The following is a 27379-nucleotide window of genomic DNA, read 5'->3' as shown; positions in this document are numbered from 1 at the left end:
GCATCATATGGCAATCACTTTTTTCATAATAGTAAACAATGCTGTTCTAAATTTAAAGCTATTCTGGCTTTCATAGGCTCATAACAAAATTTCCATACAAAGTTTTAGAGTGCAAGTCTGCTGAAAAGGTTTGAAATGTACACAGTAAAAAACAATGCAATGGTAAAACAGAATATTTTTATTCCTAAACATTATTGTTGCTACTGTAGTACAGCATACAAACACAAAACCATATGCCATGTGAGAATTTCTATAGAAACCATAAACATCTGTAAACCAAAAGTAAAAGTCGGGGGGTGGCAAATCACCAGTGCTGAGCGGCTGTCATGTACTGGCGGGGGTGCCTCTAGGTATCTCTATGCACCTGGGGTCCACAGCCAGGGCTTGACTGTGGGGATGCCTCTAGGCATCTCTGCGCTACTCTTTCTGTTCTCCCCAATCAGAGGCTGCTGCACCTAGTTGTCTCTGATTGGGGTCCTCCGCACCAGGGCTCCAGTACTGGTCCCCTGCACTCGCCCAGAGCTATTAGCGCCACCCCTGGAGGGGTGGGACGACAATCCACTGCCACCGGTCCTCCCTCTGCTCAGGCATCCCATCCAACCTCGGGGATAGAGCCTGCCTCTGCTCTGGCGCCTTGTCCTGCCTCGGGGGATGAGCATCCACCTGTCCCGGCATCCCTTTCTGCTCAGGGGGCGTGACATGTTTGCATTAGGGCTTAAAAAGAAGATCTCTATTACTGACATTCCCCACATTTTGTTTGGTGAGGCATATAAGTACTGGGACTGTTTCTGGGTGACCTCACAGTTTGGCCAGAAGAAAATACTGCTGGGCCGTTAAAAGGAGGGAGACAATCAGGCCTGTACCTACCCCTGAGGACACCGAGGTCATGTCCTCAAAAATGTCATGATATATATTTTTTTACCCTTAATAAAACCGGCAAACATATAGAAAAATCCAAAGCAAACATTTTGCATAATTAATCCTCACTGCCTGGCAAAGCAGAGAGGTTTTCCAGGATTTATCTGTAATTTTCTGCATACATTTTGTCTGAAATACCATTTTTCCAGGTCCTTACAGAGAAGCATCTCCATAGAATGATGCTGTCACCACCATGCTTCATGATATGGATGGTGTTCTTAGAATGTGTGGTGTTAGGTTTGTGCCAAACATAGCACTTAGTGTTGTGGCCAAAAAGGAATTTTTTGGCCGCATCAGACCATATAATTTTCTTGTACTTGGTCTCAGACTTCCACACATTATTTATTTTTTATTTTTGTCACTCTCCCATGAATACATATTTTGCCTATTACAACACCCCAGCTATTGTTGTAATAGGCACAGTGTCTACCAGTTTAGCCATGAAAGACTGTAAATCTTTAGATAGACATCTAGGTAGCTTTACTGACTAGCTTTACTAGACAGATTCACAGTGCTTTATTCTCTTAATTTCTTAACAATTAACTTTACTATGCCTTGTTATTGTATTCTACCCCTGACTTACAGTATGCCTTGAGGAACTGTATTCACAATTTGCTTTGAATGTCTCGTTCTCTCCATGATATAGTTTTTGTTCGGAATTGTACTAACCAACAGTAGGATCTCCCAGACACAAGTGTATTTGACCCAAAAGCATGTGAAACACATTGATTGCACCCAGGTGAACACCATTCAACTAATTACAAGACTTGTAAAGACTTTTGGTTGCACCACAGCTCATTCAGGTGTGTCATAGCAAGGGGGTGATTATTTATGCCATAAATTATTTCCTTTTTTTAGTAAAAAAGTTTTTTTGTTTTATTACAATTCGCTGATATTTATTCTTCACTGATATAACATTTGTGTGTTTTTGTGTCAGTGGCAAAAACCATGGAATAAATATTTTTTATTTAATGTTGTAACATTAATAATTATTCCAATAATAATTCCACAATAACATGGAAAAGTCCAAGGGTGTGAATACTTTTGAGAGCCACTGTACTACATTGATGTGATTATTGTCCTCAACAATCCAAAAAAAAAGTTAAATGAATCATCAAATCTTCAATGTAGATGCAGTTTCCTAATGTTGATGAGACATTCTTTGTGGGGACTGTGGATATTTAGATTTTTTTAGGATTACCCACCAGATGCCTATTTCATCACATTTTTAATCTTTCGGACACACATTTGATCAGCTCATTCGTTGACTGAAATCTCATTGGTTGTCTGTGAACAGAAATGGTCTATAAAAACATGTTTTAGCCATTTAGCTATAATGCAGCCTCAATCAGATGTTCAGTTCTAACTTTTTCCCATTTTACATCTTCACTTGAACAGGTAAGAGTTTCAAAAAAATACTCTACAATAAAGTTGGCATGTGTGTCCACAGTAGGGATGAAAATGCTGTCTTCTGTATTTCAAGGAATTGACTGATGACCATGAAAGTACTAGTCCTTGTGATGTGTCTGATAGGACTGTGTTACTCCATTCCAGTAAGTTCTCTAGAATAGCAAAATGCATTGTGCTATTTACACATGAATACTTCTAGAGCTTCTATATATTCTGCAGATAATCTTTGTATTGAAATACAAAACTCTCTAAACTATGTTTCAATCATGGGCTGACAGTTCACAATTTAAATGTAATAACGTTTATTCTGTGATTTCTTTTGTGGGTGCAGGTTTCTAAGGGTCATGGGAGAGAGGAGCGCTCTTCGAGTCACGAGGTCTGTATTGTCTATTACGGGTAATTATGTACTAATGTGTTTGCGCCATTAGATCAGTCTATGTTTCAGTTCCCTACTTTCCAGTAAATTTAATTATCTTATTTCTTTCCATTACAGAGGTACAGAGGTTTTGGAGGGTTCCAACCCTATCCTCAGTACCTACAGTATTTCCCCCAGCCTCCCCAGAGTGGCTCCAACCTGATGGCCCTGCTGCCCTTACTATTGGCCAGACGAGCTGCCCTTCGTGCACCTGCGCCTGCACCACTTCCTGCCCTGCCGGCCCTGCCGGCCCTACCTCCCTTACCGGCTCTACCTCCCCTACCTGCAATACCTCCCCTTCCTGCCATACCTCCCTTTCCTGCCATACCACCCTTGCCTGCCATACCACCCCTACCTGCCCTGCCCGCCCTACCTGCCCCACCTGCCCTACCTCCCCTTCCCGCCCTTCCCGCCCTACCTCCTCTACCTGCCATACCTCCGCTACCCGCCCCACCTGCCATTCCTCCCCTACCCGCCCTACCTGCTATACCTCCCCTACCTGCCCTACCAGCCATACCTCCCCTACCCGCCCTACCTGCCATACCTCCCCTACCCGCCCTACCTGCTATACCTCCCCTACCCGCCCCACCTGCCATACCTCCCCTACCTGCCCTACCTGCTATACCTCCCCTACCTGCCTTACCCGCCCCACCTGCCATACCTCCCCTACCTGCCTTACCTGCCCTACCTGCCATTCCTCCCCTACCTGCCTTACCTGCCATTCCTCCCCTACCCGCCTTACCTGCCCTTCCTGGCGCACCTGCTGCACCTGCCGCACCAGCTGCACCAGCCCCATCTCTCTCAGGTTTCCTAAATTCCATATTTGGAAGAAAGTAAAAAAAGATGACCATTGCCAGAACACAGTAGAGAAAATGGGCTCTCATGTCTCTTCCTTGTCTACTTCAGAGTTAATATAAATAAATCAATCAAATTGAGACCTGTCTTCATGTATACATTTTTTAAATGAGTGGGGCAGTACTGCACCTGTTTGTTATTTTTGTGCTTTATTAAAGCAATAGTAAAGTGGTGAAGAACAGATACATTAGTGGGAGTGTTAATCAAATTGCTGTAGGAAGGACGTGAAACCACAGAAAATCCAATGGCTGTACTCAACCGAAATAACCAAATACTTTTTGTCTTTCTGTTGTGTGCTTGACAGAATATGGGAATAATTATATGACACCTCTACAGCACAAGTTCAAAGCTCTACAATGTTAGTCTCAAGTGATGAGTATTGTAATACATATTCTCATCAACAGAAACAGGAATGTTTCTGGTCATTAGCATAAGGTATTGATAAAAATTATGCATGTGCTTGAACAAGGAGACTGGACCTATGCACTGGCATACTCGTTAGTCACTGTAGAACCCCCAGGAGAGATCCGCAAAGACAAGCCATTTTCACCTATTCACCTCGTTAAAAGGATGTTGTGTTTTTCTAAAAACTCCTCTCGGTTTTTCCAAACCTTATTCATGGCCAAACGATGCATATGCATAAACTACGAGTGTGGACCTATACAGCGGACCTATACACTAGTGTTTGAATGAAAGCTTTTTCGTAGCCTATTCACTAGGCCAAAATGTTTTGTATTTTTCCAAAACCTCCTCTCAGTGTTAGGCCTTGTAGATCTTTTGTTTATCAGTTCATCTGGTTGCCTTTTCACTATCCATTAAGTGTAATTGTTGCTTTTTGTATGCTTTTATTGTTTTGTTTGTACATTTATGGTTACAGACAGTCTCCACCTCCATACATTCTTATTTTGAGTGTAATTAATTTGCCAAAAAAGAGAAAAAAACACATTAAACAATGTTGAGGATGAATTTGACTGACATTTTCTATAGATACCACGATAATATTGTTACTGTGAATAATTTAGGCCATGATAATCGTGTAGTGAAAATCTGATATCGTCACAGCCCTAATGTGTATATAAGTATATATACTATATGGCCAAAAGTATGTAGACACCCCAACTAATTAATGAGTTCAGGTGTTTCAACTACACCCATTGCTCACAGGTGCATAAAATCTAGCACATAGCCATGATCTTTCCATAGATAAACATTGGCAGTACAATGGGTGATACTGAAGAGCTCATTGATTTTAAACGTGGCACTGTCATAGGATGCCACTTTAGCCACAACTAAGTTCATGAAATTTCTGCTCTACTAGATCTGCCCCAGTCAACTGTAAGTGCTAAAATTGTGAAGTGGAAGCATCTAGGAGCAAATTCAGCCCAGGCATCAAGCGGCAGACTATGCAAACTCAGAGAATGGGGCTACTCCAAAACCTTATGAAAAGCCTTCCCAGAAGAGTGGTGGCTGTTATAACTGCAAAGGGGGTCCGAGTACTGAGGCATGTAGTGTGTAAAATTGCCTATCATCTGTTGCATCACTCACCACAGAGTTCCAGAACAGCCTCTGGAAGCAACATCAAGTGTGCATCGGGAACTTCAAGAAATGGGTTTCTATTGCCTAGCAGCTGTTTAAAAGCCTCACATCAACATGCACAATGCCCAGGGTTAGCATGAGTGTTGTTAAGCATGCCGCCACTGAACTGTGGAAATGTCTTCTCTGCAGTGATGAATCATGCTTCTCTATCTGGCAGTCTGATGGACGAACCTAACTAGAAGGCCAGTATCCCAGAGACGCCTCATTACTGTTAACATTGAGACTGATGTTTTGCAGGTACTATTTAATGTAGCTGCCAGTTGAGGACCTGTGAGGCGTCTGTTTCTCAAATTAGACACTTTAATGTATTTATTCTTTTGCTGAATTGTGTACCGGTGCCACTGCTCCTTCTATTTGGGTTAGAGCCAGTTTGCGCTGTTGTGTGAAGAGAGTAGTACCCAGCGTTGCAGAAAATCTTCAGTTTCCTGTCAATTTTTCGCATGGAATAACCTTCATTTCTCAGAACAAGATTAAACAGAAGAAAGTGCTTTGATTCTGGCGATTTTGAGCCTGTAATCAAACCCACAAACACTGATGCTTCAGATACTGAACTAGTCTAAAGAAGACCAGTTTTATGACTTCTATAATCAGCACAACTGTTTTCAGCAGTGCTAACATAATTGCAAATGGGTTTTCTAATAGTAAATTATCCTTTAAAAATTATAAACTTGGATGAACAAACACAACGTGCCATTGGAACACAGGAGTGATGGTTCTCTGTGATGGAAGAGATGGGCCTCTGTACGCCTATGTAGATATTCCATTAAAAGTCAGCCATATCCAGCTACAATAGTAATTTCTAACATTAACAATGTCTAAACTGTATTTCTTATCAATCGAAAAGGAAGGTTTTGAGTGAGGAACAGAAGGGTTAAAATTAAGAGACCATTACAAATTTAACACTTCTGTTCCTCACTCAAAACTTTCATTTTAAACTTTTATGGAAAAGAAAGAAAAAGGAGCAGAGGTCTCTTAATTTTTTCTGGCGCTGTATATGAGCAACATTTGCTTTCATAATGATATCATGCACCAATATCAAAATGCAACTGTCATCAGAATATCACAATCACGCTCTCTCAGAATATTACTTGATGTGAAACAACCTGTATTGGGGTGTTAAAAACATGAGTGGACAAGAAACTTAAGGTGTGGACTCTACAAAGATCAAACAGGATTGTGAATTGTTTTGACAGACTAGGTAAACAGAAGTGGCACCGTAGATCTGTCATGAAACAGTTTTATTGTATGCTTGTGCAAATCAAATCAACAATTAATAACATTACAAATGTAATATTCAAGTAAATGTTCACTGATACGTTTTATCAACAACACAATCTGCCATGTTTTAAGTAATTTTTAAAGTAGTATGGCGTTGATGTTATTATTGTTCATGAAGCCTCCACAATCCTCCCAAAAAAACAGTTCAATGAATCATCTGATTTTCAGTGTAGATACAGTTTCCTAATGCTGATGAGACATTCTTTGTGGGGACTGTGTATATTTAGATTTTTTTAGAGACACCCACCAGATGCCTATTTCATTCAATTTTTAATCTTTCAGACACACATTTGATCAGATCATTTGTTGACTGAAATCTCATCATTGGTTGTTTGTGAACTGAGATTATCTATAAAAACACGCAAACACATCACACATTATATTTATATGTACATTTTATTAATTTAGTGGATGCTGTTATCCAGAACGATTTACAATAAGAGAATACTTTTCAAGAAATGTAGGTGAAACAACTGTCAGAGGATGCCCCTTAGGAGGAACCCTGACTTCACCACACACGTTACTTCATTCCTGGCACACCTCCAGTACTGAGAACCATGACAAGTGATAGAAAAATAACATTTATTACAAAAGGGTCCTAGATTTGACCAATACAACAATTTATAAGGCCCATGTTCCACCATGTCCCACCTCCCAGAACCTTTTATATTCCCCACTCAATGTGGGTACAACAGAGATTCCCGCAGTTGGCTACCCTCTCATGTGCTAGTTGACTACACACTCAATACTCAGTATTGTTCTGTCGATCCTGCAACCAAGCGTCAAGGGGAAATACTGTGACTATCATGAATGAGAAACGCTACAAAATGAATGATGTAATACTTAGTATTGTGTGCAATCATTGGCCCAACTCTATCATGCCCACACCTCCAAAGTGATGCACTCTAGCGTGAGATTTATATTGTTGGTAAAGACAGGACAACATGTAATTTTTGAGAGTAGGGATAGGTTGGTAGCTTCACTAGAATCAAATCCCCACAAGATAAAATTCACTGTCTCTGGTTCGTATCGTCAAGTAAAAAGTCAGAACATTCTAATCCTTTTTCTTTTCATTTAAAAAAGCCACTCCAGTATTTGAAGGGTAACATTCAACTTTTTTGTCAAGAAAAAACATTATTATTAACAATTTTATATTATCTAATTTACTGTTAATGAAATGTTTACTGTTGTATCGTGTTTAATGTTACAACTTTGTGGGAGAGAAACCTGGTTGCAGCCATTTAATTTAGCTTTTAAATTTAGAGTTTCACAAAATAAACATTATATTTTTTTCATCCACTTGTCTGGCTCCATGATTATAATTATAATTTTTGTAATGATAAGTATGAGGCCAGTACAGAGAAGTCACAATATTAAAAATGTTTAACAAGTCGTAAGAAGTCACCTCTTGACATTTCTGGAATCTCCTTGATCTTTGCACATGCAAATTAGTTCTGAAAACTTGTCTTTTGTTCCCATTCTAATTTCAACAGTTAGACTCAGCAGGCTACTAAAATAGCCTGCTGGTGGTACTTCTGGTGTGACATGTTAGGGGTTGTAACTTCCTGTATGACGTATGCATATCCGGGGGATGAATTATGGTATGGGGATGTGCGGTTTGTAATATATGGCGGCTTTGATGTTTAACAATAGGGCTCCAGGGTTCTGGGGATGTTATATTCGCCAGACATTCGATTAGTCCTATGTTTAAAAAAAGGCGCCAGGGTTTGTCGTGGAAAAATCAAGCCCACAACAACTAAAACAAAAAATACTTCAACTCAGAAACTTATGAATCCAATATACTTTAATGAAAATCATACAAGAATGACAGACATCAAAGCCAGACCCTTCTGCAGATACGTCCAATTTCTGTGTCCAGGATCATGGCTTTTATACAACATTTTTACCCATAACACCATCTGACCATCCCTTTTGGAAGTCCCCAGGGGTGGGGCCCTCTTCTTTGTTCTCCGTCTTTTCCTGAGTGTCCTTAATTAAAACTCCTAACTCATGAAAACCTTATGCTTCACTTTTGGGTCACACTTCGAATTAACTCAAGAAAGGCAACCTCATGGTTCATTTTTGGGTCACTTTTTCCAATGAACTCAAAAGGGCCATAAATCTCAGAGTCATAAATGTCTGAAGGAGGATGGCCACTCATGATGAGAGCTCACTGTCCCTGAGTGTGTGGCCGGAGTACAACATTCGAGAAGTCATTGTCAGTGTGTCTGGATTGCACATTAATATATTTCATAAAATGAGTGATTAAGCATGCATATTGATATATTCATAAAGCGTGTGATTATATGTGTAGTTGGCAGAAAATTCCCTCACAGGTTCTGGAATATTTAATCCCAGAGGCAATCAATGTTAACATAGGTTTGTAAAACAGATGGTCTATGACCAGTGGGTGGTACCTTTCATGTTTTACAACGCCATAGGTGGCTGGTGTGGTCTGTGTATCTAAACCACACAGACCCCAGGTGTTGGTCATTCAGACTAGCCTGAGTAAACATATGTTTACATTACAAAATATGGCATATTCTACAGCTATCAACATTGGGTTTGAAACACTGGTGAAGGTTAACACCATAACAGCTGCACAGCAAGTCGGCATTAGAATACATTTGGGTTGTGATGACATGATGAAGATGCCTCCCCCGAAGAAACCGATGCAACGTTTAGCTCAGATTCATCAAGTACACCAGGATATGTTGGCACAGGAATGGAAGTTGGAAGACGCCTGGCTGGTGGATACATTTTCAACCCAGAGATACCAGAAGTCACATTTTATCAATTGTCCGAAGGCGAGGTGTTTAAACAGGGTTTGACTGATCCAATGACCTTTAGTGCTAGTTTATGGAGCACCTTTCAAAAAGTGGCTAAAACAGGGCACACATAATACAGTAGAAGTGTTGTTTAAAATCATCAAAGGAATACAGCAGTATGACTGTTAGACTGGAGCTATTTCCTGACGGTGTGTTAGAGAGTGACTGCGACTGCGGACTGTTCGACTAACGTACAACCCTGAAGCCCCGCCTTAAGCTAACACAGTCCTCAACACAGCATAAAAACAGACAGTCTGTGACCATCAAGCAGCCAGTTTGTCTTTACGAAACATGTCTCAAGAATAAAACCAACCGGAGTTTGAAGAACCCAAGGCTGAGGACTGGCTGTGTGACATCTTGGATGACAACGCTGAACCCGGCTATGGTACCGCGGACCCTGACAGCTCGACTCCACCGGTATACCCACCAAGAAACTACCATTGGCTTGACAGGCGCTCAGCTAGGACCTCTTAATCTATCATACCTTTCAAATGCTGACAAGAGTTATCACAAAATGTACAAGCGCCTTGCACCACAAGTTTTAAAGATCATTAAAGCAACATTGGGTATGATCCTGGAACATGATGCGGCCATTCTCCATAAAGCATGCATCGGATGTGAAAGGGACCACATGAGCCAGAGAAGACATTCTTCTCTTGACCCGTCTGATAATTTTTTTGAGACACATTATGATGACATAGTAAAGACAGTTTTATCCCCGCGACTGAAACATGTTCACGTGGCAGCTAAGAACTTTCTGCATGAGCTCAAGTCAGAGCCGTACATCACACAGAGACTGAGTGAGAATAGGGATGAATACACAGACAAATTTAATGAGGAAGCTGTATGCAATGCACTAGAGTCTTGGTGTGATAAAACCAGAGAGCCTGTATCAACAGAAATCTGAATGTGTGTGTGTGTGTGTTTCTTTTGAAATTCTTGGGTGTAATTCCAAAAACTTTGAATAATAAAATTTTGTAAAACACATATTACTTCTCATTATTGACCCAATGCTCTACGATGTCTGAACAGGTTATGAAAAGTATTCACAATGACCCGTCAAACCCTGGTGCTTATATGGGTACAGAGGGTTGGAAAATAATTTTATTCTATAAACTACTGACAAAATTACTCCCAAATAAAAAATTATAATATTGTAATTTAGAGTATTCATTTGTAGAAAATAACTGTCAGTTCTGAAAGGAACCCAAACGCAGACCGGATGAGTGAAGTGCAAAAAAAATTTTAGTATGAGAGGTGAAGATCGGGGAAGGAGAGGGGTAGGTTCGAGGGCAGGAGTAGGTGCAGGGTAGTCGTGGGCAAGCAGAGGTTCGGTACACGGGCTGGCGGCGGAGGCACAGGCAGGGAGTAGGCAGAGTAGTAGTGGACGGGTAGGGGGTTGGTACACGGGCTGCTGGCAGAGGTACAGGCAGGGAGTAGGCAGAGTAGTAGTGGACGGGCAGGAGGTTGGTACACGGGCTGGCGGCAGAGGTACAGACAGGGAGTAGGCAGAGTAGTAGTGGACAGGCAGGAGGTCAGTACACGGGCTGATGATGGTCGTCAGGAAGATTCGAATGTGGATCAACGATCTGTCAGGGACGGGTCGTCAGGGCTCCTCAGATATACAGCCGGTAATGAGCCAAGCCGGAACAGGTGTGTGATAGGTAATAGGGAACAGCTGGTACCAGCTCTATTCCAAAGAGTGATGCCATGCCCCCTAATGCGTTGCCCCGAAAACCTGGAGAAACCAAAACACGGCACCTCAAGGGAGGGAGGACGTGACAGTACCCCCCGCCAACGGACGACCCCCGGGTGGACCACCCGGCGCACCAGGGTGATGTAGGTAAAAGGTGCGCAGCAACCCGGGGTCCAGGAGCTGGCTCTGAGGCAACCAACACCGTTCTTCAGGCCCGTACCCCTCCCAATCAACAAGGTACTGGTAGCCCCGCCCCCTCCGGCGGGCATCCAGGATCTGGTGCACCGTGTAGACAGGACCCCCACCGACCCACCAAGGGGGGGAGGACGAGGAGGAGGAGGCAGCAGAGGGCTGAGGAGGACCGGCTTCAAGCAGGACACGTGAAACGCAGGATGGACCCTGAGGGACCGAGGCAACTTGAGCCTAACCACCACGGGGTTGATGACCTTGCCAACCACGAAGGGGGCCTAATGTATCTGGGGGACAATTTTTTAGAGTTAGTCTTCAGAAGCAGGTTCTTGGTGAAGAGCCATACCTTATCGCCCACGGCGTATGGTTGGCATGCCATTGGCACTGACTTGCCGCACGGAGAAGTGCCCCCCGGGCCCAATGCCAGGTCCGGTGGCAGCGGCGTATGTGGTGCTGGACGGATGGAACGGCCAGGTCTTTCTCTTGGGAGGGAAACAGGGGCGGCTGAACCCGGAAAATAGGCTGACCGTGGCTCCGATTGCGGTGCAGAAGGCTTTCCAAACGGCCGAGGCGAACTGGGGACCCCGATCGGAGACGACGTCACATGGCAACCCATGGATGCGGAAGACCTCCCGGACGAGCAGGACGGCGGTCTCCTTGGCTGTGGGAAGTTTAGGCAGAGGAAGGAAGTGGGTGAACTTACGGAAACGATCAACGACAGTGAGTACGACGGTATTACCCTCAGAGGCCAGAAGGCCGGTGACAAAGTCCAGCGCCAGGTGTGACCAGGGGCGACGAGGAATGGGCAGGGGACGCAGGAGGCCCACGCTGGGCCTGTTGGAGCTCTTGTTCCGTGAACACGTGGGACATGCGGCACGTACTGCTGAGTGTCCTTCCCCATCGAGGGCCACCAGAATCTCAGTCTAAGGAAGGACATGGTCCGTGCCGTACCGGGGTGACAGGTCAGCCGAGAGGCGTGTGCCCATTGCAGCACCGTCGGACGTATGGCGTCAGGGACAAAGAGACGGTCAGGAGGACCGCTGCCCGGACCCGGGTCGTTCCGGAGAGCAGCCAGCACCTCCTCCACCTTCCAAAGGGCACAATGGTGTCGATCGGAACAGCGGTGTCCTCCCTCTCTTCAGCAAATGCGCGAGACAGAGCGTCAGGTTTCACATTCCGGGAGCCGGGCCTGTAGGACAGCGTGAAATTAAAACGTTCAAAGAACAAAGCCCACCTGGCTTGACGGGAATTGAGGCGTTTTGCCGTTCTCACGTATTCCAGGTTTTTGTGGTCCGTCCATACCACAAACGGGTGTTCCGCCCCCTCCAACCAATGCCGCCACACCTCCAAGGCGAGCTTAAATGCGAGCAGGTCCCGATTGCCCACGTCTTAATTAGCTTCTGCAGGGGAAAGCCGACGAGACAAAAAGGCACAGGGTTGAAGCTTACCGTCCTCGGCTGTTCGTTGGGATAGGACAGCTCCCCCCCCTACGTCCGACGCGTCTACCTCAACCAAGAATTGCCGGGACGGGTCAGGTTGGGACAGCATGGGCGCCGTGGTGAACCGCTTCTTGAGATCCCGAAATGCCTGTTCGGCCTCAGGGGTCCAGACGAAGGACCTGGTGCTGGAGGTGAGAGCGGTTAGGGGGGCAGCCACACGACTGTAGTTACGGATGAAACGTCTGTAAAAGTCGGCGAACCCCAAGAACCGCTACAGGTGCTTCCTGGTATCTGGTCTTGACCAACCCAGGACGGCGTCAACCTTTTTCTCATCCATCCTCACCTGCCCCTTCGACACGATGTATCCCAGAAAGGTGACGGTGCGGGCATGGAATTCGCACTTCTCTGCCTTACAGAACAGTTTGTTCTCCAGGAGGCGCTGGAGGCCTTGCCGGACGTGCTGGATATGTTCGGCAGGCGTTTTGGAGAATATCAGTATGTCATCAAGGTAGACGAACACAAAACGCCCCAGCATGTCGTTAACCAGGCATTGGAACACCGCTGGCACGTTGGTCAATCCGAAGGGCATAACCAAATATTCAAAGTGGCCAAGGGGGGTGTTGAATCCCGTCAACCATTCATCCCCCTCCCTGATCCTCACCAAATGTAACCCGTGCCAACAACCGGCTATCCAAGGTTGTTGCGTCGATGGCCTCCTCCAAACGGTCCTAACAGTCGATAGCCCCAGCTGTTCCACCAATGTGGCATCGATGAAGCTGTCGTCAGCACCGGAATCAATCAGGGCCTGGTATTGGCACGTGTGGCCACCGACGGTAAGGGTTGCGTGGAACATTGTGCGTCGTTGGGGGTCTGGGAGGTCATTGGTCTTGTGGCTCGCTTGGATGCCTCCTATGTCTAGTGAGCCCGTCGGTTTGGCGGCCCCTGGGGACAGGAGGCTAGATAATGTCCCGAACGACCGCAGTACAGGCAGCTGTTGCTGTCTCTCTGTCGCTGTTGTTCTTCTATGTCGATATGGTAGCGCCCCACCTACATTGGTTCGGGTTCAGCCGGCGTCGCCTCCCTCTCCGTGCCCGGGACTGCTGGTGGGCAATAACGCCCCTCCCCTTCGGTGTGTCTGGAGGGTGGTTGCATGGGACGGCCGCCTCGCTTTCTTTCTCTCCTCCGTTCCCTGATCCGATTGTCCACCCGCATGGCCAGGGATATGGTGTCATCTAACCCCATGGTCTCGGGATATGAGAGGAGTTCTTCCTTCAGTTGTTCGCTGAGACCGTTTTAGAACCCTGCTTGTAGTGGTTCTCCATTCCATCCGCTTTTCTCAGCCAGCGTACGGAATTCAACTGCGTACTCCGCCACTCTGAATCCCTGATGGAGCGAGAACAGCCGTTTGGAGGCATCCCGGCCACGGACCGGGTGGTCAAACACTTTCCTCATCTCGTTTGTGAAGTCGCTGTAGGTCTGGGTGTACGGGCTCTGTCGTTCCCAGATGGCTGACGCCCATTTCAGCGCGTCGCCTCGGAGTAAGCCTATCACATAGGTGATTTTGGACTTCTCCGTGGGGTAGGTGAGGAGTTGTTGGTCGAATACAAGGCCACATTGCAACAGAAAGGAACGACAGAGCCCCATATCTCCGTCATATCTCTCGGGCGTGGGAACCCATTGTTCCCTATCAGGGCATGGAAAAGGCGCTGGTCCCAGGGGTACTGCTGCGGGTGCTGAAGCAGAGGCCGGGGGCTCGGCGGGTGTATTGAGTTGCTCCTGGATGGCCGTTACGCTGGTAGACAGGTTTTGCAGTCCAGCCATTATCTCCTGAAGCGAGGTGCTGTGGTGTCCCAACAGGGTGCCCTGCATCGACACGGCCTGACGGACAGCATCCAGATCATGATCCAGGTTCATGATGGCCGGATCGTTCTGTCAGTTCTGAAAGGAACCCAAACGCAGACCGGATGAGTGAAGTGCAAAAATTTGTTTAATATGAGAGGTGAAGATCAGGGAAGGAGAGGGGTAGGTTTGACGGGCATGAGGTTGTTACACGGGTTGGCGGCAGAGGTACAGGCAGGGAGTAGGCAGAGTAGTAGTGGACGGGCAGGAGGTTGGTACACGGGCTGCTGGCAGAGGTACAGGCAGGGAGTAGGCAGAGTAGTAGTGGACGGGCAGGAGGTTGGTACACGGGCTGGCGGCAGAGGTACAGACAGGGAGTAGGCAGAGTAGTAGTGGACAGGCAGGAGGTCAGTACTTGGGCTGATGATGGTCGTCAGGAAGATTCGAATGTGGATCAACGATCTGTCAGGGACGGGTCGTCAGGGCTCCTCAGATATACAGCCGGTAATGAGCCAAGCCGGAACAGGTGTGTGATAGGTAATAGGGAACAGCTGGTACCAGCTCTATTCCAAAGAGTGATGCCATGCCCCCTAATGCGTTGCCCCGAAAACCTGGAGAAACCAAAACACGGCACCTCAAGGGAGGGAGGACGTGACAATAACAACTGGTCAAAATAACCAAAAAAAGATGCATTGAAAACAAATTCATATGATTTTTTCAACAACAAAATACTAAAGTTTTAACTTAGGGAAGAGTTCAGAAATCAATATTTGGTGGAATAACCCAGATTTTTTATCACAGCGGTCTGTCACATTGCTGTTGGTTGACTTTATGCCACTCCTGGAACACAAATTCAAGTAGCTGGGCTTTGTTTGATGGATTGTGACAATCCATCTTCCTCTTGATCAAATTCCAGAGGTTTTCAATGGGGTTCAGGTCTGGAGATTGGGGTGGCCATAACAGGGTCTTGATCTGGTGGTCCTACATCCACACCTTGATTGACCTGGCTGTGTGTCATGGAGCATTGTCCTGCTGGAAAAACCAATTCTGAGAGGGAACATTGTCAGAGCAGAAGGAAGCAGGTGTTCTTCCAGGATAACCCTGTACTTGACTTGATTCATGCGTCAATCACAAAGACAAATCTGTCTGATTCCAGCCTTGCTAAAGCATCCCCAGATCATCACTGATCCTCCACCAAATTTCACACTAGGTGTGAGACACTGTGGCTTGTAGGCCTCTCTAGGTCTCCATCTAACCATAAGATGACGAGGTTTTGGGCAAGGTTGAAAATTTGACTCGTCAGAGAAGATGACCTTATTCCTCTACGGTCCAATCCTTATGTTCTTTTGCAAATTCCAGCATGGCTCTTCTTTGCTTCTCATTGATGAAGGGCTTTTTTCTAGCTTTGCACAACTTCAGCCCTGCCCCTAGGAGCCGGTTTCGAACTGTCCTCGCTGTGCACTTCACCCCAGCGGCCGTTTGCCATTCTTTTTGTAGGTCACTTGATGTCTTCCTACGGTTGTTGAGTGACATTCAAATTAGTTAACGGTCATCTCGGTCAGTGGTTGGTCGTTTTCGCCCTCTGCCAGTCTGTAGCTTTGTTGTCCCCAATGTCTCTTGCTTGACCTTGTTCTTACGAACTGCCGTCTTTGAAATGTTCAGGTTGAAAGCAACCTGACGCTCACTGTATCCCTGTAGGCCGAATTGAACCCCTTCTTTTCCTCACTCAAGCTTTTCTTTTCATCTCTTTTATCATGCTGAATAGTTTTATTTTTTTTATTCTAATTTCCTTTAAGGTACTACTTGCACGGTGCCATCCAGCTGGTCCTATTGCAAGAGGATAGTGATGACCACTGCAGTGGTTTTTATACTTTCCCTCGTTAAACTAGACTTAATCAGAACCTCATTAAATAAAATGAGGTGTGCCTGTGTTGGAATTTAACAGACACTGGAATGGAATGGCTGCCATACATGTAGAGATACTGATTTAATAAAAATTAGGAGTAATCTCTTAATTTTTTCCAGAGCTATATATATATATATATATATATATATATATATATATATATATATACAGAAGTGCACCTGTGTAATACTTGGTAGGCCTCCCACGTGAGCACAGAACTGCAGAAATACGATGGGGCATGGACTCCACGAGCTTGCAAAAGTATTCTGTAGGCAATGAACACCATACTTCCTGCAGAGCGGTCCACAATTCTGTTGTATTTCTGTGTTCCACAGTGCGTTGCATGGCATCCCAGATATGTTCGATAATGTTGAGATCTGGTGACTTAGGTGGGAATGGCAAGACCCCAAACTCAGACAAGTGTTCCTCTAACCATAATTTGGCATGTCTAGAGTTGTGTGGCAGCACATTTTCCTGTTGGAAGAAGCCAAACCCATCAGAATAAATGCAGGACATGAATGGGTGTAACACATTGCTTTCACCTGTCAGAGAAGTGGTCATAAAGGGATGGACATGGTCAGAAACAATGCTCACGTAGGCCATGGCATTTAAACGATGCCCAATTGGCACTAAAGGGCCTAAAGTGTGCCAAGAAAACATCCCCCACACCATTACACCACCACCACCAGCGTGCACAGTGGTAACAAGGCATGATGGATCCATGTTCTCATTCTGTTTATGCCAAATTCTGACTCTACCATCTGAATGTCTCAACAGAAATTGAGACTCATCAGACATCAACATTCTTTCAGTCTTCAACTTTCCAATTTTGGTGAGCTTGTGCAAATTGTTGCCTTTTTTTCCTATTTGTAATGGAGATGAGTGGTAACTGGTGGGGTCTTCTGCTGTTGAAGCCCATCTGCCTCAAGGTTGTGCGTGTTGTGGCTTCACAAATGCTTTGCTGCATACCTCGGTTGTAACGAGTGGTTATTTCAGTCAAAGTTGCACTTCTATCAGCTTGAATCAGTCGGCCCATTCTCCTCTGACCTCTAGCATCAACAAGGCATTTTCGCCCACAGGACTGCCGCATACTGGATGTTTTTCCCTTTTCACACCATTCTTTGTAAACCCTAGAAATGGTTGTGCGTGAAAATCCCAGTAACTGAGCAGATTGTGAAATACTCAGACCGGCCCGTCTGGCACCAACAACCATGCCATGCTCAAAATTGCTTAAATCACCTTTCTTTCCCATTCTGACATTCAGTTTGGAGTTCAGGAGAATGTCTTGACCAGGACCACACCCCTAAATGCATTGAAGCAACTGCCATGTGATTGGTTGATTAGATAATTGCATTAATGAGAAATTGAACAGGTGTTCCTAATAATCCTTTAGGTGTGTGTATAAATAATAAATTAGTTTTTTAGCACTCACCAGGATGCACTGAGCAGGCTAGACACAGAGCCATGGGGAGCAGAAAAGAACTGTCAAAAGACCTGCATAACAAGGTCATGGAACTTTATTAAGAAAAAGGATATAAAAAGATATCCAAAGCCTTGCAAATGCCAGTCAGTACTGTTCAATCACTTATTAAGAAGTGGAAAATTCTGGGATCTCTTGATACCAAACCAAGGTCAGGTAGACCAAGATTTCAGCCAAAACTGCCAGAAGAATTTTTCGGGATACAAAGAAAAACACACAGGTAACTTCAGGAGAAATACAGGCTGCTCTGGAAAAAGACGATGTGGTTGTTTCAAGGAGGACAACACGACAATACTGGAACAAAAATAAGCTGCATGGTCGATTTGCCAGAAAGAAGCCTTTACTGCCCCAATGCCCCCAAAAAGCCTGGTTACAATGTGCCCAACAAACCCTTGACATGCCTCACAGCTTCTGGCACGCTAATTTGGAGTAACGAGACCAGAATAGAGCTTTATGGTCACACCCATAAGCTTGTTTGGAGAGGGGTCAACAAGGCCTATAGTGAGCAGAATACCATCCCCACTGTGAAGCATTGGGGGTGGCTCACTGCTTTTTTGGGGGGTGTCAGCTCTAAAGGCACAGGGAATCTTGTGAAAATGTATGGCAAGATGAATGCAGCATGTTATCAGAAAATACTGGCAGACAACTTGCATTATGCACGAAAGCTGTGCATGGGACGCTATTGGACTTTTCAGCATGACAGTGACCCTAAGCACAAGGCTAAGTTGACCCTCCAGTGGTTACACCAGAAAAAGGTGAAAGTTCTGGAGTGGCCATCACAGTATCCTGACCATAATATCATTGAGCCACTCTGGGGAGATCTCAAATGTGCGGTTCATGCAGAACGACCAAAGACTTTCCATGACCTGGAAGCATTTTGCCAAGACGAATGGGCAGCTATACCACGTGAAATAATTTGGGGACTCATAGACAACTATTACAAAATACTGTACGCTGTCATTTATGTTAAAGGGGGCAATACACAGTGTTACGAACTAAGGGTATGCAGACATTCGAACAGGGTCAGTTCATTTTTTTCTTTGTTGCCATGTTTTGTTTTAAGATTGTGCCATTCTGTTATGACCTACAGCTGAATGTGAATCCCATAAGAAATAAAATACATGTTTTTTCTTTGCTCACTCCTGTTTTCTTTACAAATGGTACATACATTACCAATTCTCCAAGGGTATGCAAACTTTTGAGCACAACTGTATCTATAATTTTCAATATGTCAACCCATATTGTTAATACTCCTCTTTCTAAAATTGCTGTTAGGTTACATTGTTACGTATTTTATTACCATATTAATAACACTTTCCAGTGCATATAAAAAAATATATATATTTCCTGTAAAATTTCTTTCCATAATTCAAATCAAAAAATGACACCTTCATATATTCTAGATGTGGAACGTCACCTCGCTGGCGGGAAAGGAGCCTGAGATTGTGTGTGAGGTTGAGAGGTTCCGACTAGAGGTAGTCGGGATCACCTCTACACACGGCTTGGGCTCTGGAACCACACTCCTTGAGAGAGGATGGACTCTTCACCACTCAGGAGTTGCCCATGTTGAGAGGCGGCGGGCTGGTGTGGGTTTGCTTATAGCTCCCCAGCTCTGCCGCCATGTGTTGGGAGTTTACCCCGGTGAACGAGAGGGTCGTTTCCCTGCGCCTACGGGTCGGGGATAGGTCTCTCACTGTTGTTTGTGCCTATGGGCCGAATGGCAGTGCAGAGTACCCGACCTTCTTGGAGTCTCTGGGAGGGGTGCTGGAAAGTGCTCCGACTGGGGACTCCATCGTTCTACTGGGGGACTTCAACGACAGTGACACCTGGAGGGGCGTGATTGGGAGGAACGGCCCCCCTGATCTGAACCCGAGCGGTGTTCAGTTATTGGACTTCTGTGCTAGTCACAGTTTGTCCATAACGAACACCATGTTCAAGCATTAAGGGTGTCCATCAGTGCATGTGGCACCAGGACACACTAGGCCGCAGGTCGATGATCGACTTTGTTGTCGTTTCATCTGACCTGCGGCCATATGTCTTGGACACTCGGATGAAGAGAGGGGCGGAGCTGTCAACTGATCACCATCTGGTGGTGAGTTGGATCCGATGGCGGGGGAGGAAGCTGGACAGACTCGGCAGACCCAAGTGTCAGAGGTGGGGGACTCGAGTCACATGACTTGACTCGAGTCTGACTCGAGTCACAATTTTCAGGACTTGTGACTTGCTTGATTAAAGTATCAAAATGACTTGACTTGACTTTGACTTGAGAACAAGTTACTTGAGACTTGACTTGACTTGAAGTGGAAGACTCGACAATGACTTGAACTTATAATAAACAAACAGCAATAAAATGATTTTATATGTTGTGACATCAGCACCACTAATCAGCGTATGTGCCTTAACGCTGCACAATTCAAACCGCGCCAAACATGGCAGACAGTATCTTTAGTCGAGCTCCACAAATAGTATCGTTTGGATACAAGGACTTTGAACTGGACCGTGTGAATAAAAACAGATTTGCCAGATGCTAAATATGCAAAAACGTCAAATTTCATTCGTCATTTTAAGGACCACAAGGAAAGGTAAGAAAGTAATCTCTTTATATTCAGTTTCACTAAGATCTATAACGATTAAGTTACTAATGTAATGAATGAATATTTTGTTTGTCATAATTTGGCCTTGGTTCCATATTATGTTAGTTTTTTTCTTGTTAGAAATGTGACCATTATCATTACTGAATACGTCTGGTAAATAGATGTAAGGGAATTTGACTATAACAGTGGCATAGCCTGAATTTTAATGTTGATGGGCATCTTAAAATGAGCGGGAATGTATACACGTAGGCTATAATGTCTGTGCATTTTGAAGTGTTTGTGGACTGCGCGTTGAAACTAAAAAGCATTGTGCTTACACCATAACAGTTAACTTTACTGCATGAAAGGCTAACATGGAGGCGCCGATGTGATTACTAGCACCTAAACATTTCGAAGAGTTTTCTTTTTTTACTCATACAGACAAGAATAATTTCAGCGTAATTACATATTAGGCAGTTTTTCAGTCACAATAATTAGTTTATAAGGTTGTTATTATTAGCCCTTATTACATGGATTGGCTGAATTCCAGTGCAGAATGCGTGTTATTTCTTGATAACAGACCGTTGCCATGAAAAACAGCGCGTTGCTATGGACGCAGCAGGATTCTAACCAGAGACGGAACGGTATTTGATTTTGAAATCGAGCTTCGCACCGAGCGCACGTCAGAAACAGAGGACAGTGTGTGTGTGTTCATCTCTTTAGTACTGTGACTTGACTTGACTTGAAACTTATAAGGACTCGACTTGACTTGCTTAGGGTGAACCCTTGACTTGACTTGCTTGATTTATCTGAACTGTGACTTGAGACTTGACTTGAGACTTGATGGTTAAGACTTGAGACTTGCTTGGACTTGACCATGTGTGACTTGTCCCCATCTCTGCCAAGTGTACTGTGAGGGTCTGCTGGGAACGTCTGGCCGAGTCTCCCACCTCCAGCAGAGCTTCGACTGGATCCCGAGGGAGGCTGCAGATATTGAGTCCGAGTGGACCATCAGGCCTGGTTGGCTTGTGGGACTCCTGAGGCAGCTGACGGGTACCGGCAGGCCAAGCGGACTGCAGCCCGGGTGGTTGTGGAAGCAAAAACTCGGGCCTGGGAGGAGTTCGGTGAGACCATGGAGTAGGACTATCGGCTGGCCTCGAAGAGATTCTGGGAAAGTCTATGCCAGGGTACTGGAGAGGAGAATACGGCCGATAGTAGAACCTCGGATTCAGGAGGAACAGTGTGGTTTTCGCCATGGAACACTGGACCAGCTCTATACCCTCTACGGGGTGCTGGAGGGTTCATGGGAGTTTGCCCAACCAATCCACATGTGTTTTGTGGATTTGGAGAAGGCATTTGACTGTGTCCCTCGCGGCATCCTGTGGAGGGTGCCTCGGGAATATGGGGTCCTGGGTCCTTTGCTAAGGGCTGTCGGGTCCCTGTACGACCGAAGCAGGAGCTTGGTCCGCATTGCCGGCAGTAAGTCAGATTTGTTCCCAGTGCATGTTGGACTCAGGCAGGGCTGCCCTTTGTCGCCAGTTCTGTTCGTAATTTTTATGGACAGAATTTCTAGGCGCAGCAAGGGGCCGGAGGGTGTCAGGTTTGGGGACCACACAATTTCGTCTCTGCTCTTTGCGGATGATGTTGTCGTGTTGGCCCCTTCAAACCAGGACCTTCAGCATGCACTGGGACGGTTTGCAGCCGAGTGTGAAGAGGTGGGGATGAAAATCAGTACCTCCAAATGCGAGGCCATGGTCCTCAGTCGGAAAAGGGTGGCTTGCCCACTTCAGGTTGGTGGAGAGTGCCTAGGGGTCTAGGGGTCTTGTTCACGAGTGAGGGAAGGATGGAACGGGAGATTGACAGACGGATCGGTGCAGCTTCTGCAGTAATGCGGTCAATGTAACGGTCTGTCGTGGTGAAGAAAGAGCTGAGTCGCAAGGCGAAGCTCTCGATTTACCGGTCAATCTACGTTCCTACTCTCACCTATGGTCATGATCTTTGGGTCATGACTGAAAGGACAAGATCCCGGATAAAGGCGGCTGAAATGAGCTTTCTCCGCAGGGTGGCTGGGCGATCCCTTAGAGATAGGGTGAAAAGCTCGGTCACCCGGGAGGAGCTCAGAGTAGAGCCGCTGCTCCTCCACATCGAGAGGGGTCAGCTGAAGTGGCTTGGGTATCTGTTCCGGATGCCTCCTGAACGCCTTCCCGGGAAGGTGTTCCGGGCCCGTCCCACCGGGAGAAGACCCCGGGGAAGACCTAGGACACGCTGGAGGGACTATCTCTCCCGGCTTGACTGGGACCCGGCCCCAGATAAGCAGAAGAAGATGGTTAATGGTGTCTAACAAAATATTCAGACTTGACATGATGTTAATGCATGACAACATTATAGAATGTCAATATGCTATACTGACACCCCTTAAATGGCCTCAGTCTATGTGTGAGGTAATAGAAAAATGTACAATTATTTTGGTCTGAAACAATAAAAAAAATGTTTTATGTACACAAAAGGTTGAGCCTACAATACGTAAGTTGTGTCCTACAAATAATAAAAAAGGCCTTGTGTGCAGGTTATGAATTTCGAAAAAGCATAGCAAAGGTGTGAATACTTGTACAATCATTTTCTGCAATTTTAAATAATTAGCAGATTTCAATTTGACATAACAGGGGTCATTTTGAGTTTGTCATTGGATAAAAAACTTAATTAAATAAATTTTTATTTCATGTTGTAACACAATAAAATGTGGAAAAGTACAACGGGGAAATATGTCTGAGAGCCAGTGAAAAAGGCAGAGAGATGGTAGATTATTTTCACAAATAAAGCTTTATTTATGATTTGCAAACCTGGAGCAGTTACAGTCATGGCCACCTGTTGGCACCCCTGAAATTATTCCAGAAAATCAAGTATTTCTCACAGAAAAGTATTGCATTAACACATGTTTTGCTATACACATGTGTATTCCCTTTGTGTGCATTGGAACAAAACAAAAAAAAGAAGGAAAAAAAGCTAATTGAACATAAATGCACACAAAACCCCAAAAATGGGCTGGACAACATTCATGGCACCCTTTCAAAATTGTGGATAAATAAGATTGTTTCAAGCATGTGATGCTCCTTTAAACTCACCTGGGGCAAGTAACAGGGGTGGGCAATATAAAAATCATACCTGAAAGCAAATAAAATGGAGAGAAGTTGACTTAGTCTGTGCATTGTGTGTCTGTGTGTACCACACTAAGCATGGACAACAGAAAGAAGAGAACTGTCTGAGAACTTGAGAACCAAAATTGTGGAAAAACATCAACAATCTCAAGGTTACAAGTCCATCTCCAGAGATCTAGATGTTCCTTTGTCCATAGTGCGCAGCATTATCAAGAAGTTTGCAACCCATGGCACTGTAGCTAATCTCCCTGGATGTGGATGGAAGAGAAAAATTGAGGAAAGGTTGCGCAGGATAGTCCGGATGGTGGATTAGCAGCCCCAAACAAGTTCCAAAGAAATTCAAGCTGTCCTGCAGGCTCAGGGTGCATCAGTGTCAGCATGAACTATCCGTCGACATTTGAATGAAATGAAACGCTATGGCAGGAGACCCAGGAGGACCCCACAGCTGACACAGAAACATAAAAAAGCAAGGCTACAGTTTGCCAAAAAGTACTTGAGTAAGCCAAAATCCTTCAGGGAAAACGTCTTGTGGACAGATGAGACCAAGAGAGCTTTTTGGTAAAGCACATCACTGTTTACTGAAAACGGAATGAGGGCTACAAAGAAAGGAACACAGTACCTACAGTCAAATTTGGTGGAGGTTCAAAGATGTTTTGGGGTTGTTTTGCTGCCTCTGGCACTGGGTGCCTTGACTGTGTGCAAGGCATCATGAAATCTGAGGATTACCAAAGGATTTTGGGTCGCAATGTAGGGCCCAGTGCCAAAAAGCTGCGTTTGCGTCCGAGATTGTGGGTCTTCCAGCAGGACAATGACCCCAAACATACTTCAAAAAGCACACAGAAATGGATGGCTGGAGAGTTCTGAAGTGGCCAGCAATGAGTCCAGATCTAAATCCCATTGAACACCTGTGGAGAGATCTTAAAATTGCTGTTGGGAAAAGGGGCCCTTCCAATATGAGAGACCTGGAGCAGTTTGCAAAGGAAAAATGGTCCAAAATTCTAGGTGAGAGGTGTAAGAAGCTTATTAATGGTTATAGGAAGCGATTGATGTCAGTTATCTTTTCCAAAGGGTGTGCAACCAAATATTAAGTTAAGGGTGCCAAGAATTTGCATTTTTTCCTTCTTTTTTTTGTTTTGTTCCAATATACACAAGGGGAATAAACATGTGTATAGCAAAACATGTGTTAATGCAATACTTTTCTGTGAGAAATACTTGATATTCTGCAATAATTTCAGGGGTGCCAACACTATTGGCCATGACTGTAACAACACTCAGCAGAGTCAGGTCAAAAGCTCTCCATTCAAGGTTGAGCTCAGGCCTGTAAACATTCAGTAAAGCCAATTGTGTTCCCATCCCATGCATGGTTTGACCACATCCCACAAGTTGTTCTGCGAAGATCGGTATAACAAGATGTCTATAGGCCTTGAGAAGTTAGCCATAGCTTTACTTATCTGCTGTAGGCACAGCCCATTCAATAAAAAGAGCAGAAACACACACACACACACAATGGTCTTACCCAATTACTTGATTATACTATACATTTTAATTTAACATAGTAATAAGCAATATGATTTCATTGTAATACAGAATAACTACATTTTCCACCACACTACACTGCTGTGTTTATTGTTCATGAAGTGTCCTCAATTCCTAAAAAACAGTTTAATGAATCATCAATTTTGCTATGTTGATAAAGTTTCCTAATGCTGATGAGACATTTTTGGTGGGGACAGTGGATATTTAGACTTTTTAGGATTACCCACCAGATGCCTATTTCATCACATATTTAATCTTTCGGATACATTTGATCAGCTCAGTCATTGACTGAAATCTCATTGGCTGTCCTTGAACTGAAATGGTCTATAAAAAACATGTTTTAGCCACAATTCACCAAATATCTCAGCTTCAGAAGAAATTCTTTCCCATTGTACATCTTCACTCAAACAGGTAAGAGTTTCAAAGAATACTCAACCATAAATTTGGCATGCATGTCTCTTGAAGTAGTTTGGAAAATGCTGTCTTTTATATTTCAAGGACTTCCTGACAACAATGAAACTACTAGTCCTAGTGATGTACCTGATTGGACTGTGTTCCTCCATTCCTGTAAGTTTTCTTGAAAGTCAAAATGTATCCTGTTATTTAAGTATTTTGAACCCGCTGTGGCTGTCGAATGCCTTCCTTTAAATTACTATAGTGACCATGGAAAGCCATGTTTCAATAATAGTAAATATCACAAAATTAACTTGCTAAGAACGTGTTCCACTATTCCCGTGGATGTTGTTGAGATGCATAACAAATAAACTTCTGATTTATGTTTGGTGTTGTCCATATTTGATGCTGTCATATGTTGGCATTTATCTTGAATGATTGTTGGCTCAATCTGGTCAAAAAGTGTGTCGCTGTGTGTCGTTTTCTTTTTTTTTTTTTTACAAACGTAGATGTTCGTTCATGTTTCTGCTTAGGTCAGTCATATAGAAATGACCCCAACTACTCGCCGAAGCTAGCTTACTATCTGGCTCATCTATGAGGCTATTAGGGGAATTGTGTAGTTGCGAATGGTTGCTGCGCTCCCATAGGGAAAGGAGGAAGAGTGAGAGGTAGATTATTTTATTAATGTCTACTCAATAGGAGAAAACGAATGATATTATTCCAAGTTAAATGAATGTGGTGTCATATTAAAGAACAGTATGTGCTCTTTAAAACAAGGTTAAATCATACTTGTTTGTTAGAAATTTGTGAGAAAATATAATTTATTTAGAGCATTTTCAGTAATCTACAGCAGAATTTGGGAATTAAAAGATCAATAGTTCAAGGGATTCTATTTATTCCAGATATTTCCTTGCAATGAAATAGGAAAATATCAGAAATATTTTGGTATCATGGGATGATAGTTCACAACTTAGTTGTAATTACATTAAAACTGTGATTCTTTCTGTTGGTGCAGGTGACTAAGGAACATGATATAGAGGAGCGCTTTTCAAGTAATGAGGTCAGTAAAGCCTATTACAAGTATTTTTAATATAATAGTACCACAATACAATTTGCAAAATTCAGCCAGTCTATGTTTCGATTACTTTCCTGTATTTTTGACTAGTCTCTTTCTATTACAGGGGTACAAAGGTTTTGGGCGGTTATATCCCTATTCTCGGTACCTCCAGAGTGACTCAAACCTGACATCCCTGAAGCCTTTACTGTTGGCAAGACGGGCTGCTCTACCTCCTCTACCAGCCCTACCTGCCATACCTCCCTTACCCGCCATACCTCCCCTACCGGCCATTCCTGCCATGCCTCCCCTACCTGCCGTACCTCCCCTACCTGCAATACCTCCCCTACCTGCCATACCTCCCCTACCTGCCATACCTCCCCTTCCTGCCATACCTCCCCTACCTGCAATACCTCCCCTACCTGCCTTTCCTGCAATACCTCACCTACCTAAACTTCCTGCCATACCTCCCCTTCCCGCCATACCTCCCCTACCTAAACTTCCCGCCATACCTCCCCTTCCCGCCATACCTCCCCTACCTAAACTTCCTGCCATACCTCCCCTTCCCGCCCTACCTCCCCTACCTAAACTTCCCGCCATACCTCCCCTTCCTGCCATACCTCCCCTTCCCGCCATACCTCCCCTTCCCGCCATACCTCCCCTACCTAAACTTCCCGCCCTACCTCCCCTTCCCGCCATACCTCCTCTACCTAAACTTCCCGCCCTACCTCCCCTTCCCGCCATACCTCCCCTACCTAAACTTCCCGCCCTACCTCCCCTTCCCGCCATACCTCCCCTACCTAAACTTCCCGCCATACC

General features: G+C 44.7%; 1 protein-coding gene and 1 long non-coding RNA gene across 2 annotated transcripts; both read left to right on the top strand.

Moving 5' to 3' along the window:
- Positions 1–2227: 2227 nt before the first annotated feature.
- On the top strand, positions 2228–3580 carry LOC106024083 (vegetative cell wall protein gp1). The gene is made up of 4 exons (XM_034290890.1): positions 2228–2316; positions 2402–2471; positions 2660–2704; positions 2822–3580. The coding sequence occupies exons 2-4, from the start codon at positions 2412–2414 to the stop codon at positions 3578–3580; spliced, it is 864 nt and encodes a 287-aa protein (XP_034146781.1). The 5' UTR covers positions 2228–2316; positions 2402–2411.
- Positions 3581–25480: 21900 nt separating this feature from the next.
- LOC105008576 lies at positions 25481–26828 on the top strand. The gene is made up of 4 exons (XR_001198102.1): positions 25481–25524; positions 25612–25680; positions 26522–26566; positions 26688–26828. It is a non-coding gene; the product is annotated as an uncharacterized LOC105008576 (long non-coding RNA).
- Positions 26829–27379: the final 551 nt, after the last annotated feature.

The sequence above is a fragment of the Esox lucius genome, chromosome 25, assembly GCF_011004845.1.
Source record: "Esox lucius isolate fEsoLuc1 chromosome 25, fEsoLuc1.pri, whole genome shotgun sequence".
Classification (NCBI taxonomy): domain Eukaryota; kingdom Metazoa; phylum Chordata; class Actinopteri; order Esociformes; family Esocidae; genus Esox; species Esox lucius.
Note: the sequence above shows the minus strand (reverse complement) of the source record. Positions and strands in the feature narration are given on the sequence as shown.